General features: G+C 37.1%; 1 protein-coding gene across 3 annotated transcripts; it reads left to right on the top strand.

Annotated features, from left to right (window-relative positions):
• Window positions 1-2,875: 2,875 nt before the first annotated feature.
• EMB2759 (embryo defective 2759) lies at window positions 2,876-16,168 on the top strand. Of its 3 annotated transcripts, XR_016173916.1 has the most exons (6): window positions 2,876-3,136; window positions 3,350-3,416; window positions 3,751-3,881; window positions 13,993-14,457; window positions 14,822-15,500; window positions 15,688-16,167. XR_016173916.1 is itself a non-coding variant. In XM_089158203.1 (5 exons), the coding sequence occupies exons 2-5, from the start codon at window positions 3,390-3,392 to the stop codon at window positions 15,234-15,236; spliced, it is 1,038 nt and encodes a 345-aa protein (XP_089014329.1). In that variant the 5' UTR covers window positions 2,876-3,136; window positions 3,350-3,389; the 3' UTR covers window positions 15,237-16,168. The 3 variants fall into 3 exon arrangements, 2 of the variants coding, with proteins under 2 accessions (XP_089014329.1, XP_089014330.1); XM_089158203.1 differs by having other exon boundaries at window positions 14,822-16,168; XM_089158204.1 differs by having other exon boundaries at window positions 2,877-3,136; window positions 14,005-14,457; window positions 14,822-16,165.
• The last annotated feature ends 1,575 nt before the right edge of the window (window positions 16,169-17,743 follow it).

The following is a 17,743-nucleotide window of genomic DNA, read 5'->3' as shown; positions in this document are numbered from 1 at the left end:
TGCGAGGTAAAATGGTCACTCAATTCCACATAGTTGTTTTTGACTTTTTCCTATTCACTTACCTTCCCCCACCATCTCCTCCTCTTCTTCGCCTTCTCTCCTTCCTTCGAAACTCTCGGAAAAATCAAATCTCTCGAATCTTAAACACCTTAAGAGTCTAGGGCATGCCTTTTTGGAATTTCATTCTTCTTTTTTTCTTCGTTAATTCCTCATCTTTTAATGTCTGTTTGGTATATCCATTTTGGAACCTATTTTCATGAAAACAGAATAGAAAATATCTCATAGTCCATGATAGAAAACTATCATAGATTGTAAGCTTAATTTCATTAAGTCCACGTTTTTAAAAAATGATCCAAAACTAAGGGTGAAGACATCATTTTTACTCTTCATGTCAAGTCCCGTGTGCTATTTTCTCAAGGTCACCATTCTATGTAGGGGTGTCAACGGTGCGGTTTGAGGCGGTTTGGGGCTGAAAAACACCTAGCCCATACATGGCCCATTAGCAAAATAACGGTTTTGGGCCGGTTTGGATTTGGGCTAACTAACGGTTTAGATTCGGTTGACTAACAGTTTATGATGTGTAAGAAAAAGAACAAGAAGAAACAATTGAGCATCCTACAACAAAAGCGAAAATTATATGGAAAGCAAAGTTGCTATTGGTCAATTTCCATTAAAAAAAACCCACACATTCTATAGAAATCAAGAACCTAGATATTAAGTAGTAAAATGACTATTTGATCCTTGAATTCATGCTTAATTTTTTTTAATTGTCTATACCAACTACCTAATGGTAATATAATGATTCAAATACTATTTAATGTAAAATTACAAAACGGGTTGTAAAACGGGTTATAACGGGTAGAAGTTCGGTTTCGGGTTGGTGCGGACTCCACGACCCTCAGCCCAATTACGACCCATTAAGGTTCGGTTCGGGCTATAACGGGCCGGTGTGGTTCGGTTTTAACGATTCGGGCTATAAATTGACACCCCTAGTTCTATGCTCATAATGGAGGATGGGAGAAGAGAGAATCCATTCATCCACGACTTAAAACAATTTAATACATGAGTATGCCAAACTATTTTTCTTTCCCTAATAAATTACTTGTAATAGGAAGCGAATTTTTTTCTTTTCTTTTTCTAAGCAACATTGGTTTTTAAAATTGATTTTTAATGTTTGTCGGTTTGGTGATTTAGGACCCGTTTGATAATTCACCAAGGCACCGTTTGTTTGTAAAGGTGGGTAGGAAAAAAGGGGTGGAAAAAAATATGGAGCATGTTACCTAATTGGGTGACGGAGAAGGGAAAGAAATGAAGGAATTTGTGGAAAAATATTAAATGTGGGTCATACTTGATTTTTTCACAAAATTCTTCTTATTTTGTGGGATTTTGAAAAGACATGGGGTGAGAAGGTTAACACGCCACCTCACTAAACAATCTTCCTTAATTTAAGAAAGTTTGTTTACCATCTTTCCTATCTTATGAACCAAGCAAACCACTCTTTTAAGATTTCTTTAAAAAATTTGATTTTTCAAACTTCTTCCCACCGCCCATTTATTAACAAACAAACAATGTCCAAGTGTTTTTACTTCTAAAAACACAAAAAGTAGGTTTGAGTGTTTCTAGAAGCAAAAACACATTTATAGGTGTTTGATAAAATTACTTATGGAAGCAAAAACAATATTCGGAGGTAGTTTATTGCAGCTACGGAGATGATGAAAATGAATAAGCAAAGCTAGGGGATGGGATTTCACTTGAGATAGAAAAGATAAAGAGGAAATTTTGGTTAGTAGAAATGGAGATGTAAGAACTGAACAATCCATATCATTAGATGCAACGAATGGAAGGTTTTCACCACAATTTGAGACAATTTTAGCAGGGTTTTTATGTTTTGGATGATGAGTTCCATGGTATGCCTCTTTAAAATTGTATCACTTAAAAGTTAAAACCTTACCCATGTCCAAATTTTGCTTCCAAAAACTTATGCAACAAAAGTGTTTAACGATGGTCAATGTTTTTGTTTCTTTGAAGCAAGAAACATCGGAAACATTTTTGGGTGGGTTGTCAAATGTAAGGGTGTCAATCAGTATGGTTTCGATACAGTACAAATGAATACTGAAAATCAGAACCGTACCATACCAAATTTTCACGGTACAGTACAACTTCGGGATTTGCAAAAAACAGTTTGGTACAATTCAGGTATTAAATCGATGCAGGAAAATGGTTTAAACAAGGTATCTAGTACGGTACAATTATAATACAAATGAACCCATGCCATTTTTGTTATTAGTTCATTAAGATCCTAATGAAATTGCGATCAAACAATCAATAGAATATGATATTATAGAGACAAAACAATTCTACCAAAAAAAAAAAAAAAAAACAAAACAAGTAAAACTAAGAAGAGGAGTGGATGACGAAATGGAAAACTGAAATAAGGAATTAGGGATAGGGTAAAGGTAAAGTGTTTTAATTGTAAATTACATTTATATTCCTTAATTTGGTACTATACCAATTCGGTACGGTTTCGGTACATACCGACAGTATGAGTATCTTAAACCAGAACAATACCGAAGAAATTTGGTTTCAGTATGTAACGTATCAAATTTTGAATGATGTAGTTTTAGACGGTGCAGTTCGGTACAGTTAAATAGTTTTGGTACGCAATTGACACCCTTAGTTAAACGGCCCTTATGGCCGTATTGCTAGGCTCTTCCTAATGAAAAACAGGTTGCAGTGGGCTGGGCTGAAATAACCCGCAGCCCAAATCGAGAAAATTTCCTGTCGGCTTGTGGTTGCCGTGGAACAAGTCGGTGGTTCCGACCGGGTTTAATACGACCCAGCCGCGTCATCTTTCATCTTATCGCAACTTCTGCTTCGTTGCTTTTTCATTCTCTCTCTCTCTCTCTATATCCCCTTCCTCTCCCTTCCCTCTCTCTGCAAATTTCTTGCTTCTAAGCCTCACAAGTATAACACACCTTTTCCGTTTTCAGAACCCGTAAACCGGAAAGGTTACATTTTGTTTTCCTGGTTAGAGCTCAGTTTCTTGCTTTTATAATATCTAAACCTTTCAATTTTAATAATTCCTCTTTGGCGGTGTTTCATTTTCTCCAATTATCTCAACAGAAAATCTTCTTTGGTACGTATTTTGGTTTATCTGATTAGTTATTGTTATTATTTTAAAATTTATCATATTTAGTGTCAATTGAGGAGCAATTTCTGTTACAACTTTTCGCATTCTTCACTAATGGGGAACCCTTTGTTTCGTGTGGTCTGCTGTTTGATAGATATTAGGGTTTGTTCAGCTAGTTCGTTTGATTCATTTCTTGTTCTATCTTCTTTTTGTTATCAGATATGCTCAGGTAGATGAATGGGTGCTTGAGGAGGAGGGAATGGCGCTAATATCCCATCAATCACAGGTATTTGAGCTACTATAACTTGAATTTTTAAATTCTTGTGGGAACTCTTTTATGTTATTGGACCTCAATCAAATTGTTTACAAGAGGGAACATCAAAGACTGGATCTTGTCTTCTGTAATGTTGCAATTTGCTGAATATGTTGCACAATCAATGGTGTCAGAACTTGGTTGCCCATCTGTTCGGTGAACCAGAATACCTGACATAATTATAGATATGTCCTTGTCTTTTGTGGCAGTTTGGCTTGAATTACAAATCACCAAGTTACTGAACTCACCTCGTAAGTCTCATCTTCTGTGTTTGCTATGTTTATAATAGTTGACATTTGGTTTTTAGGGTTCCTTCGCGACCTTTTCCTCAACGCCCGTCTCGTGGACCAAAGCAGTGAAGTTGAAACCTTTTGTGGCTCATCAGTTGCGTAAGAGATCAGATGGATGGACCTCTTCGAAGCACCACCGGTGTTTAAGGTGTGAGATGTGATGCTACTTTCTTATTAATTTTGATATTATATGGCTATTATGGGAAGGATGTGTACATGTATGCTCTATTTAGATGTTCATATCTTGTTTCCACATATCAATGCAAGTACTGAAGTTGATTCAAGGCCTCTACATCTAAATACTTTCTTATTGTATGGATTACTTCAAATAGGTCTCCTCTCCTCTGAACCTAGATAAGTTTTTTTAGACCTTTTGGCATGGTTTATTGCTGTCATCTAGATTTTTGTCATCTGGGACACTATGCAATCCTGGTCATGCCCACTCTCAATCGAGATTTTGTTGTTATTCTGAAACCCTGATCTATGATATTGAATTTCTTCTATTACTGGACTTTTATACCCTATTCTGTGGTCCTGGTCAACACTTCAAGTTATTGTTGTCCTGGATTTTCTGGTTCAGTATTAGCCTATGATGCTTTTCACCGATTGTGAAGAAAATGCCCGGGCAGAAGATACTCCTGATTGATGGTTTCTGTTTATAAGATTCTTTAATTTAACATTCTTTCGTTTCTTTCAAAAAACTCTCATTTTCCCATCAATTCAATCTCCAGTCAGTTACTAGGGAGGCTTTGTCTACATTTGCTGCTTCTGAACTTGCATGTCTAATGGTTCAATTAAGTCACCTAATTGGTGAGCATTTTATTGCGTGGTAGATGATGATCACTGATAGAATACATTACACTTAAGGGCACAAAGAAACAAGGGTCTTGGAAACTCAGAAAAAAAGAACACTAGTCTTTTTGAATCGGACGAATATTAAAACCATATATGTGATTGATAAGTGTAAACAATTTGTTTAGTTTTTTTCATTCTACCATCAAGATGAATGTTGTGACGGTCTACATGCCCCCATTTATGCAGATCCATGCCATCTAAGAATCTGAATTGAATCTTTCTAGAGCACATACCATCTAAAAGCCTGAAGTTTGCCTGATTAGAGAGGTTTAGGAAGTACAACAGGGGCTCTGTTTGGGTCGTGTATCCTGCTCAGATGGTGCAGGAAGTGTATGATGTTGGTTGGCAATGTGAGGGAGAAATCCTGGGTGTGCACCACCTGACTCATCCACTGGGTGCTGTGTTCCAGAAAATAATTAATTAACAGCATTTGTTTGAATAGAAAATCAGTCTTCCATTTTGGTTTCTGAAGCTTGATCTGATGGATGTGTACAAATCCAAGAACTGAGAAAAGGGTTTGCACTTCAAGTTTAAAAAGCTTCTATTGCTGCATCTAACTTTTGACGAGTGTGCCTGGCTTGGATGACAGAAACATGATTGCAGTAGTTGTTTTTTTCTTTCTTTTTCTTTTTTAAATAAAAATAGTTTGTAAAACTCTATGAGGTTTTAGATTGGCAGGTTAGGGTTTTAATAGGTTAGGATTTAGACTGTGGAGTGACAGAGGGGTGAGACTGGGGTGTGGGGGCAGGTGGGTTGCAGCAGGAGAAGAAGACGGAAGGGACATGGAAGATAGAAGAGATAAGTAACAAAGGCAGTAGATTGAACTAAAGCAAAAGGCTAACTTCCTAAAGTGGGAAACAGGTAACATCAACCTTATCAAGGGTATTGTGGTAAATTAAAAAAAAAAGTTTCAAACTCACCAGTCAGCTAACCTTAAAATTTTAATGGGCTGGAATTAAGTGGAATGTTTCTTAACTAGTAGGAGAGGTTTGAATAAGGATATCAATGGGTATGGTACCAAAAATGGACACCTAGTACCGGTACCATACTTTATTTATGATATCTACATTTTCTATACTGATGCTGTACCAAAGCAGTGCGGTTTCTGTTTGGTATATAAACTGTATAAAAAGTGGTGTGACCTATATTAGAAATTCAGCATTGCCATTCAAATTGAAGATAAAGGTTGTGGATTTGATATTGGTAATTATAAATTTATAGAAATATTTTTAGGGAAAAAAACTAATATTAATAGTATTATAATTGGAGAACCTGAGAAGGGAACTGTATATGTAAAGTAACCATTAAGCATTCTCTCAACAGTTACCATCTGTTTATACTTGAGATGGGGCATGTGTTTTTCATTCATTTGATCACAATGTAAGTCCTCTAGCTTCCTTCTTTTTTCTTTTTTTTTTTGCTGTCTTGCACTTGTTAGCCGATCTTTTGAAGTTCAAGTCACCATCGTCCAATGGTTGAACTCGTAAGAGTAACATTTTTGATGAGAGAAGGCTGTGCAATATGCCATTCAGATGACTTGCATGGTAAAGTAGAATACATTCAACTCAGTCCCCTTAAAGCTCCAGAATTTACTAAATTATATGACAGGTGATAACATTCAATCATTGAAAATCTGAAACAAAATTTCTTCTTGTTCATTCCAGTCCCTTTCAAAAGCACTACAGATCCTTTACTTTTTAGCATGGACATGGAGGGAAAAAAATGGTCGCTTAATTACTGAAACATTTGATGTCTTAGCTTACATAATTAGAAACAGGTGTCCCTGGTCTTTCCTTTGTTTCCCCCGTCCCCGTCCCCGTCCCCGCCCCCGCCCCCGCCCCCCAACACACAAATAAAATATAATAAAAAAAAAAAGAACCACACACACACACACAAATTCATGATACCTTTGTAACCTCCTTAGAAAAACAACCATGTTTGGTTTTTATAAGCCATCAGCGGAAACACAAAGGAAAGCATATCAGTGCAAGAGAGAGATTGAGAAGGAAGGGGGAAAATCTGGGATGCCAATTTGGAATAGATCGGAGAGATAGGTTGGAGCTGAAGTGAATTAGCACTTTGAAGTGGCACATTTCTGAACAAAGAAGATGAAGAAGTCGTACACTGTAGAACAGTGAAATGGCAGGGACACAAGGTTTGTGTCTGAAGTTTGATAGTGATGAGGGTTTCAGTTTTCTCGTTGAAGGCTTAAGGTGTTTGTGTTTTTTTTTTTTTTTTTGGGGGGGGGGGGGGGGATCTCTCTCTCTCTCTCGGTGGTTTCAAACTTAGTATTGTAATTGACACTTACACCCATATACGGTTATATGTTATGGTTCATTACATACAACAGTTTATAGGATGAAATCAATATTGTACAATTACCTTAACAATTCCCAACCAGAAACCATTTTCTGAAATATACTAGGCTGTATTTGCAATGGTACAGTGCTTTATATGGTTTTTCCAATTTGACACCCTTAGGTTCGAGTGACTGTCAGAAATATGGGGGGGGGGTCTGCATAATATTCAGAAAGCTCAGGGAAGGTCCGATTAGTTTACTCCTAATTCTTAGTCATGAAAAGTTTTTGCTTTCTTGCTTCTCCAATGGAGAAGCAGTGTTTTATCTGATCAAGGAAACCTTTTCTATAACCAAGTTTGTCTGCTGTTCAATCCTTGCAACCACCTAGCGGGGTGATGTCAGGTGGTCCTCTTATTGTTATCTTTTTCTTTTATTTTCCTCTGTCAACAATTATTTCTTTGATTTTCTACAATTCCTAATCTGACCCGTAATTTATCATGTGTTCTTTTTTTTCTTTCTTTTTGGCATGAATTTGATGAAGAGAATCTAAGATGTGGTATCTATTCTTCTCTTCTGAAGTCCTGCTTTGATTGGGGATATTAGTTTTTCACTCCTCTCCTGGCCCAATTAGGATTGTTTTTCATCTTTGATCCACTCGTTGGATCAGTTTCAAATTTTAGCAATTGATCTATTACTTTTGATGTAGGTCCAACACCTGTTCCAAGTGGAAGCCCAAAGCCCAGGAAAACTCTAGGCTTGCGGTCCAACAGCACAATCAGGGGGCCATAAAAGCCCATACTTTATTCTTTCACTGTCAGATAAATTTGGCTAGGTAAGGGCAGTCTAGTAGTTCTGCCCAGCCTAGTTAGGACAATCTAGTTCTTTTATTTTATTTCAGTTTTTCAGCCTTTTATTCCAATTTAAGCTGTAATAAAGCATCCACCATGGGGTGCATGTAAATGTTAAGGGTCAATTTATAAAACTCAGGTGACTTGAGTCCAAGTAGGTTTCCTAAGTTTGACATAGTCTGAGCACTAATTTCAGCATGACAATTACTCTAAGGCTATAATTAGCCACCTCCATCAATGAATCAGTTCACCCTTGTGTAACTAATGAAATTCTCCAGCTTTGCTGCTGATTCTCTTTACTGTACTTAGTTAGGATAGTGTTTGATCCTGGTAAGGTATCTCCAAGGCGTTTGATAAATGGTTCTTGGTGAAGACAAGCTGAGAATCCTTCGTTTTGGTTGAAGAATCAACCTCTACAGCCAATCTAGCATGTGCACAAGTTTAGACAAGGCTTCTCCATCTAGGTATCTTGCAGCTAGCAAGGAAAAAATTTCAGTCGAAACCAGGATTTTGACCCAAGAGAAGGCCGAAATTTTTAGATTTCGACCAAAATTTCGGTTAAAACATATGATTTTTTTTATAATTTCAACCATAGGTTTCAGGCCTTATATGACGTCCATTTCATCTGATTTCTTGCCTCCTACCTATTTAAAGGATAATAAACACAATGGAACTAGTATTTTGTCAAAAAAAACCATTAAAAATTTATCATTCAAGTATACTAACAAATGATTGGTTCTGACAAGTACAAAATGTATTGCATACAGGCATAGAATCATCAGCATACATCAATTGTTTTATAGAATGTTTACATATACAACAAGTCAACAAATAAAATGACAAACTAGATCAAGTGATGGTGTCTCACATACATTAAGTTGAAGTCCATATATCATACATACATAAATAAAAATACATAATTTAGAAAATAATTATTAAAATCAGAAATAAAGAAATGGTAGCAAATAAGAAAAAAATAAGTTTAACAAAACACAATCATAGATCATAGTCCTAGGCTTAACATATATTAATTTCAAGGCAATACAAGATCATTTAAGGCATGAACAAAACAAAAAAAAAAAAAGGGGGAAGTTTGGAACGATTGGGTATGGCTCATGCTTCACATTCTATTTCTACCGGAGTTTCCTTTGTAGCTGTTGTGGCTTAGGAGGTGTTTGGAGGCAAAAGATGAGCAAAAGAGGTGCTTGAAGGCAAAGACTGAGGAAGAACAAGTTGGAATGTTGAAATAGTTGAGATGGTCGAAATTTCGGTCGAAACCTGTAACTTTTCCGAAATAATTGGATCTTTTCGGTGTCAAAATTTCGACAATTTCGACCGAGATTTCTTCTATGGCAGCTAGCACCTCCATCTTCCTTCTATGTGAATTCCCTACTCCCATTTGATCTCTTTTTGTCCTAGAAATCAAGAAGCACCATAATTCTCTGACCAGCGATCAACATGGAACCAAATTTCTACCAAGTTTGGCCCCATCCAGCCATTAACTTTCAACCCAAACCTTAGATATTTAAGTTCTTGAATTTCAGTATTTGAAATTTAACCATTGAAAATTGAACCAAACTTAGTGAGCGTCTCCTAGGAATCACAACCTAGTTTTGATCCATGTTTCAATGCAAATGGAGAATCCTAAGTGATGTCTAACTAAAAACATATACTAGAAAGGAAAAAAAACCCAATAGGTTAGGCCATAGGGTATGAACCAAATCAGCCCATGACTTTCATGGGTTAGGACTACTTAGGTGTATTAAAGTTAGCCCACATGTGATGATCTTCATGGGCTAGACCTAACCCAAGTTTAATCCTTGAGAATTTATCAAAGTCAATAAAAGGGACTGTATTTTGAAAATAAGGAATTCATTGTCAAAGGAGTTTTCTTTTGTCAAGAGTTAGGTAGTGATTGAGTCATTGTTAGGTGGGTGTTGGATAGTAGTTGGATGGTGTGTTTAATGTTTATATTTTTAGGATGTGTCTATACAAAGGGACTTATGTAAGATGGTGTATCACTCACTCATCATTTTAAATCAAAGTTGCTTTGTTAGACTTTCTTCTTTTTGGAGAAACCTTGTGTCTGATCAGGGTAGGTTGGTATTCAATCCAATTGATCCACCTTGCGATTTGAAGCCCGAGTTTAATGCTTATGTCTTTAGAATGGCTATATAAAGGGACTTAGGGTGGATCACTTACTTATCATTTGAAATCAAAGTTGCTTTGTTAGCCTTGTTTGATCAGACTAGGTTGGTGTTTGATCCAATCGATCCACCTTCCGGTGTGAAGCCTAGTGTTACTTTCTTGTTATCATTGTTTTGACAATTCCCTCAAATTGTTCCCTCACTTTTTTTGCTTGCTAACAAGTCTAGTTTAGTGACTATTTTTCTGTCTTGGTTAGTATTCAGATATTGCATCTACGTGATATCCGATCTCAAGGTATCCTTTTCATGTCCTAATCGAAATCTACAACCTAACTCCAATCTGATTCATAGTTCCCATACTTTGATCTATTCTGTCCGTGTATGTTATTTCATCATGATATCACTCTTTAAGTTTCAGTTTTGTTTACACCTGAATCCTGATTCATACATAGTCTTCTGTCAAATCTGAAACTCATTCCCTGGGAAAAGATCCTGTCTGGCTACTGTTTTGTTCATTCAAATACAGTACTACATTACTAATTCTCCCAAACCCTGAAAGAGCAAGTCTTCTCTAAATATTGCCATAATAAGACCACCTTTTTCAGCTGAAATCAAACTCAAAAGTTATCCAAACTTAACATGATTCTTCCATTTGAACCATTCCACACTAACTATTTCAAACACAACCCATTTATCCTATAACGCAATAGTTGTTACCCCAGAGACCGTAACCAAAATCAACTAGCCTGCCCTTACATGAATCTGATTCTTGTTGAAATATTTGCTGGTCCTCAATCATAAAACTGGATCAACTTGTTCACTAAATTCAGTTGGAGTTGTTGGTCATCTGTACCATCTGATTTTGATGCTTTGTTGACTATTCAATCACTACTACACTACCTAGTCAAATTGATCACACATTCTCAGGGTTGTTTTATATTTTTGCCAAATACTTCAGTGCTTCTTTCTTAGTCCAATGCTTTGGTGGTTTTCAATATCAGTAAGCTCACCAGCATTTCTTTTGTAGAGCATAGAGATGTCAGATATCATGATATTTGGTTGTGAATCTGTGATTCATGGATGGCCTGCTGTTCAATGTGTTCAGTTAGTGGTGTTTATTCTTTACATATGACTATGGTTTTTATATGCTACATAAGCCTACATTGTTAGGGATGCAATGGTGGTAAATTTTGAGGGAGGTAGTTATAGGCAAACTAAACAAAATGTGGTAAGAGTTTTTTATTAAGCTGTTGGATGTAGCTTCAATGGATTGAGGGCCAGCTAACCAGGATTTTATAATCGAACCAACTCAAATGGGTCTAAGAAAGGGTTTCTTGGAATTTCGCTTTGGGGTCTATCGGGTGCATATGGTGAAAATTCTAAATTTGTTCCTAGGATTTATGGTTGCGTTGAGAATCCAATGATATGATTGTAAGGGGGTTTTATAACCTCTAAGTTAGTTGGGTTCTATCATAACTGCTAGAGAAAATTTGCCAATGGGGTGGATCTTAGAGATGTGGGATGAGTTTCTAGTAATGGGGAACTGAGATCTACAATTGTTGGAATTGGTTGAAACTTGGAGGGGATATATGTAATGGTATAGGGATATGATCCTCTAAGTTTGGTTGGGTGTGGATTGCTAATTGGAAGATATGGGGTTTCTTCTAGGGGGTCTAGGGAGTTTGAACTAAAAAATATAGTTTATATTATTAAATTGGTTGGTCAGGATGGGGTCAAATTGGGATCTAAGGTTGCTAGGGTTAGGGGAAGATGGGCCTAAGGTTTTGGACAGATCTGATGGTTAAATTGGTGTAACATTTGGGTGTCTTGGAAAGCCTAAAAATTCAAGAAAATAATAAAAAGAAGGTGACAGGAAAAGGTTGATAGGATGCTGGCTGCTGCTTACATGGGCAGTCGAGCCCTGTTTTGAGCTATCAAAGAGCTGAGATGGACTGTGGAGGCTGAAATCTCAGCCAATTAAGGATCTTGCTCAACTTCATAAAGAACCTTCGATCTAATACTTTGAGTTTCCTTTCGATGGGCTGAGAACATCATTCTAAGTAAAAACAGTAAAGAGAACTAGAGAATAGGCAGCAAAGTTGAGAATGTACTTTATTCTTCTCTCTCAGGGGTAGAAATAGGCTAAATGCTTTTTAACTCATAACAGAAATAGGAAAGACACTTAAAACTGAAATAAAACATAAAAAAAATAAAAATTCTTTCCTTGTAACTTAAGTCGGAAAGAATTGAGAAACCAATTAATGATACTATTTTGGTAATTAAGCTAGGTGCGCCATTACAGGCCCATTAAGGATCTATTTGATTTTAAAACTCAAAGACTGTGGGGCCCATGACCTAGGTAACCCAATTCTAGGCGTATTTTATTAAAAATAAGCCAAATAGGTGCTGATCCTATGTCACTGTTAGTATTTGTACTGCGAAATGTTACTACTAGTCTCATTTCCTGCCCTGTTTGGTATATGTGTCAAGGGCTTATTATATGAGACTGCGTCAACCATTTCACTTTGTCTAGCAGCAGGAGCTGTGACAGCTTCAGCAGCTTGTAGGCTATTATTAAGATCAGTAAAGGTTGTGTCTTATAAATACAGCCCACAAATATTGGAATCTAGATTAGGGAGGCAAAATGATGACAATTATCAGCGTAAGGTTAAATCCGGCTTGATTTGCTTGATACATACCGGAGAACATTGCTGGTCGTAGAGATCTACTTCTTTTGCCCTCGATGCTCTCTGTCACCAATTCATGGAGGTTTTTGGAGGATGGGAAGGAAAAATACCGAACAGGAATGTAACAAGTCATTGAGCTCCACAAGTTGAATCCTGCAAAGCTGACATCGACAGAGATGCAGAACTTTACAAGACGCTTCTTCACCTCCTTTTTGCTGGGGAAAACATGAGATGAAAGCCCATATTATGGCTTCTATGGATTTGAAATATTATAAATTTTCAGTTATGCTCTCCTTATAGTTTTTTTTTTCCTTTTTTGGGGCCAAATTTCTTTATTGGTTTATTTGTGTATTTATGTGCGTGAAGTGTACTTTTTTAGATGGGGAAACTGGGGAGTATAGGTGAAATTTGACCCTCACCTTCAAACCCAATCAAATGAATTTAAGGCAGATTGGAAAGTTGATAGTGGTGAGCCTCATCTTTGATTGGAGAAGCAGACTTTGTGGTTCAGGCCTATTTAGTAACTGCACTGTCCATGGAAAGGTCTGGGTGTGTTGAATTAATTTGAGATTAAAGAAGGCTTATAAGGACATAGTAAATACACACAATAATCTTTCACTAAACTTGGTTATGGTGAGGATGGACTGAAGATTTGGATGTTTTGTGATCCTGGCCTATGAGTAACAAAACTTGTTCATGGAAAGGTCCATTTTGGAATTAATTTGAGATTAGGGAAGGTATAACTACGGTGAATATTTGTTATTGACTTGCATTCATTAAGCTACTGTAGTAATTATGTGAATGTTCTCAAGGAACTAGTGGAACGATGAAGGGGTCTTTACATGAAGATCAATGCCCCGTGGTTGCCATTCACTTGAAGTGAAAGTGCTGAGCACATCAGCTATTTTTGCCATTTTTTGGCCTGCATGGTATCTTGTTTACATAATTTTTGTCAATGCTGGTCACAGTTAGGTTTTGCTTATCTCTCCGTCCCTTTCTCTCCCTTCAGAGAAAAAAGAAAAGTAAAAGAAAAAGGTCTTGCTCTTTTTACTCATGCCTTGACATGTATTTTCGTTCAGAGTTTATACAGGCTGTAAAGTTTGATGTCTAGAAATATTGGAAATAAGGCTTCTTTTATGGGTTTTTTCATTAACCAGAACATCTAGAAGTTTGATGTTGGAAATCTTGGAAGTAATCGTCTTTGCTGATTCTTCTAGTAATCCCTTTTTTATTCTTTTTTTTTTTTTTTTTATATAATTTATTATTATGATGCTTTCTGTTGATATTTTATATTTTGGATTGTTAATGTTGCATTGGAATAAAGTAATAGTAATAGTGGCAACAAGACTTCGGTTTTACGTTTGAAATTGCTTATAGTTTAACCTATTTCTTTTGTAGTTGCCTAAATGGTCTAATTTTGAAGTTTTTCCCACAGCATAAGGACCTCTCGTGTTCTCGGACCAGTCGTCCCAGTCAGAAGACCCTTAAAGATCATAGCTTTTCAAGGCAGCGCTCAGAACAATGATACAGGAAGATCAAGTGGATATAAATTGCCAAAGGATTCTGTTAAACTCTCATATGTACCAAATGAGGGTGAAGAAGCTACAACAGAATCTCTAAATATTCAGAATGTCTATGCTTCAGAACGAGATGAGACGTCACTAGGATCAGTAGCTATTCAGAAGTTATTTAAGAAGTGGTTGACGATTTTGCGCACACAATCTTCTAGTGCAGAAACTAATGGAGCTTTGGGTGAGAAACCATCTGAGAGTAAAATTTCGGAGCATCAAAGTGATGACCAGAAGCAGGTAACATTGAAGATCATGAAGGCAGCTTGGTGTTACTTTCTGGGTCTGGATGCAAAGATAAAGATTCCGCTACTGATATTGTGAGTTTACTATGACAGCTTAGGAACAGTTTTTTTTTGCTTTATATTTGAGGAGTTTGCTACCATTTGGGCACCATTGGATAGGCTTTTTCTATCTGATTGAAGGTTCAGATCAATATCTTTTAATTTCCAATTGGCCAGAGGTTCCTATTAGTCAATGACTTTATAGGAAAGTGAAACCAGTATATTCTGAATTCTGCATATTTCAGCATGTGCTTCTCCTGCATGCCTTTTCTTTTCTTTTCTTTTCTCTCGTTCTTTTTTTTTTTTTTTGGCTTTTAATTATAACTTAGATTTTTTAAAACCTATACATTATGATGTACAGAAACCTGAATATTTGCTGATTAATCTATCATGTTTGCAGCATACCATGGTACCTGGCAGTTAATATTGTTTATGGTCCTAGTGTCTCAAAGGAGTTACGACCTCTGTGGGTCTTTGGACCAGTGATCATGGCTCTCTACATTAAAATGCTACAGGGACTCTGTGCTCTCTATGTCTTCACTTTCAAGCAGACGGTGCTTGTGGTGAAAAATTTGCCAACCTTCCTTCTACTGGCTTACAACTATATGGCCCAAGGGAAGCTCAAGGAAGACTTGCGAGCCCATTTCTGGCAGCCTGTGCTTGACTTTAAAAATTTAGACTATAAGGCATTATCCAAGAGGAAACTGAAAGAGTTTGAAGAGTGGGCAACAGAGAAGTACCTGGATTATGTGGAGTCAGTGTGGCCATTCTATTGCAGAACAATCAGGTTTCTAAAGAAGGCTAATTTCATTTAGGTAGTGAGACTGTTTTGTGGGATAAGCAATCAGGTTCTGGAACAGCAATCATCCTCAGATTGTGCGATTTTAATTTCAAGGTTTACTTTTCGCTTAACAGAAGGGAATGAAGGAGGTCTTATCAACCGATTCTTTTTCAGAAAAAAATGTTGAGGTGTTCCAGAGTGAAGATGGAGTTTGGTGCATCAAATCTGGAGCTTTGTTTTAGATTTTGGTGGTTGAGAGGGGTATTGGAGAGTGGAAGTATTAGAACTGCCCATTCGGGTACGTTAAAACTTCTAAAGCAATGTTGTTTTTATCTTCCACATGGCTATTTTATTATTATTATTATCTGAATATTATTCTTCATTCCTCTGGTAAATTTCCTGGTGTTGTGGGCATTGTATACTTAAGCTTTCTGTCTCTGGTTAACAACAGCTACTTTGATCAGTATTGGCCTCTATTGATACAGATACAAATCGGCCGGTATGATGCTGATTTCTCCATGCTTGGGTGAGGCGAAGCCCAAACAAGCCAGAAATTTTGTTCCACTTTACCAAAACTACTGGGCCATCAGAGATCTGATGTGTTTCTCTGTCTTAAGATTCCTTTTGAACATTTTCTTCCTTAGCAGAATACTATTGCATTATCCTTTATCCTTCAATCAAATGAGAAATTTTCACATGGAGATGTCAATTATTGTGGTAGTTGAAAATGTTTGATGCTTCACATTCAGTGATTGACCATTCTACCTTTGATCCCAATCCACTTTACATCATCAATGGGCTCAAATCTGTTCATCATCAATCTTTACAATGAACTCCATTTCCAAAGTGTTCTATTCTTTTTCTTTGAGAATCCACAGAATACTCCCAACAGTTGCAACCATTTTTTGTTAGGCAGTAAGTTTGCCCGCTGGTTGCAGTTAACAACAGGCAGCATTATTTATTTATTTATTTTTTTTGTTGCCAACCCCGGTTCCAAGGCTTTGCCTTGACTAATCCGGTGTTCAACCCGGGTCGCACACCTGGCTTTGGTGGTTGAGTCTTTCAGCAGGGATTTTTTGCATCCACAAGTTTCGATACCGGAACCTTGCTTAAGCGAACCAAGCTGCTTATCACTTGGACCAACCCCGTTGGTTACAGACAGCATTATTTAACCCTAGAAGAATCATGTTTAGAGGTTGAGGCTATGCAGCTTGCTGAGAGAGATTTCCTCCAAAAGATACAGCATAAAACAGAGGTGAAATCTATATCTGTGCTGGGAGGAAATCCGTGCCAATGGTTCCTCCCTCCTATCTCCTTTGCTCCCTTGGTAGCTTAGATAACTCCGAACCATTCCAAATCATATTTCAGATGTGTCATGCTGGTTATTGATTATCTTTCATTCCAAATTATTTCTTGGTTATGTTGTATTCCCCCCAGTTGTTGGTGTAATAAATTTGCATCAATGCATTTCTACTTGTAGCTGAAATTAGTGTCAGATATTGTTGTGAAGATGTATAGAGCCTCCTCTACTGAGGAAACCTTGGCTGAAATTGACAGACACCCAATGAAAAGTACTATTTTGGCATGACCTAATTGTAGATTAATCTTGGAACAGATGACACCCTACCCTGGGCCTACCCTCACCTCCCCATGTGAGTAGGTATATATTTTGCAACACCAGTTGCGGAATTTTATTAGGTCCATTTCTCTCTGGACGAAGGACACTTTTCCGTCAGTCCCACCGGTTGTGTTCAAAGTTCATCAATATCTCGCAATCTTGGGCAAACGATAAATGGAGGCTAGGGGCACGGAGGCAGATGTAAGGGTGTCAATGGGCCGGTTTGTTATCGGTTGTAGACCCCAAGATGTCAAATTGAAGAACTGTGAAGTTGATTAAATGGTTATGAAACTAGGATCTGATGTCATTTAAGAGTGGATAGTTTCAGGTCAGGTTGCATGGGAAAATGGGTCCCTGGACCCTGCTTGTACAGAATCATTCAAATTGGTCCATGGTTTTTTCTTTTTCTTTTTCCTTTCAGGTCAGGTTCAAGCTCATTGAACTGTTCTAAGCATGCAAAGTCAACAATTAAATATGTACAAGATTTCTTAGTGTACTTAGACTAAAAGAAAACCATATCATCAGAGGAAGGAGGGTGTAAACTAGAATGTAAACTAAGTAAACCTTTGTAATCATTTCACTTCGAAATCTATTTGGAGATTTCTGGATTTCATCACATCTTATGAGGACTTTGAGTCATTAACATGTCTACTTCCTTATAACAGGAGGTTATGAGAAGCTTTCGGTTACCCAAAAAAAGTTTATGAGAAGCTTTCATCCAAAGAAAAGAGAAAATTTTACAAGAAGTGTTCCACCTGTGTTTTTCTGTTGTGCATCTGTCATTAGATATTTTGACTATATGGGAAATGGAGAGTTGTAACTAAAGTCTTGTTTGTTTGTGAAGCCCACCACACTTTCCCACACCTGACTTTTTTCCCTTTTTCCTGACGTAGAAATTGCATGTTGTGGGAACCACTTGAAAG

This window comes from Hakea prostrata, chromosome 6, assembly GCF_041222555.1.
Source record: "Hakea prostrata isolate BN-2017 chromosome 6, UWA_Hpros_2, whole genome shotgun sequence".
In the NCBI taxonomy this organism is placed as follows: domain Eukaryota; kingdom Viridiplantae; phylum Streptophyta; class Magnoliopsida; order Proteales; family Proteaceae; genus Hakea; species Hakea prostrata.
Note: the sequence above shows the minus strand (reverse complement) of the source record. Positions and strands in the feature narration are given on the sequence as shown.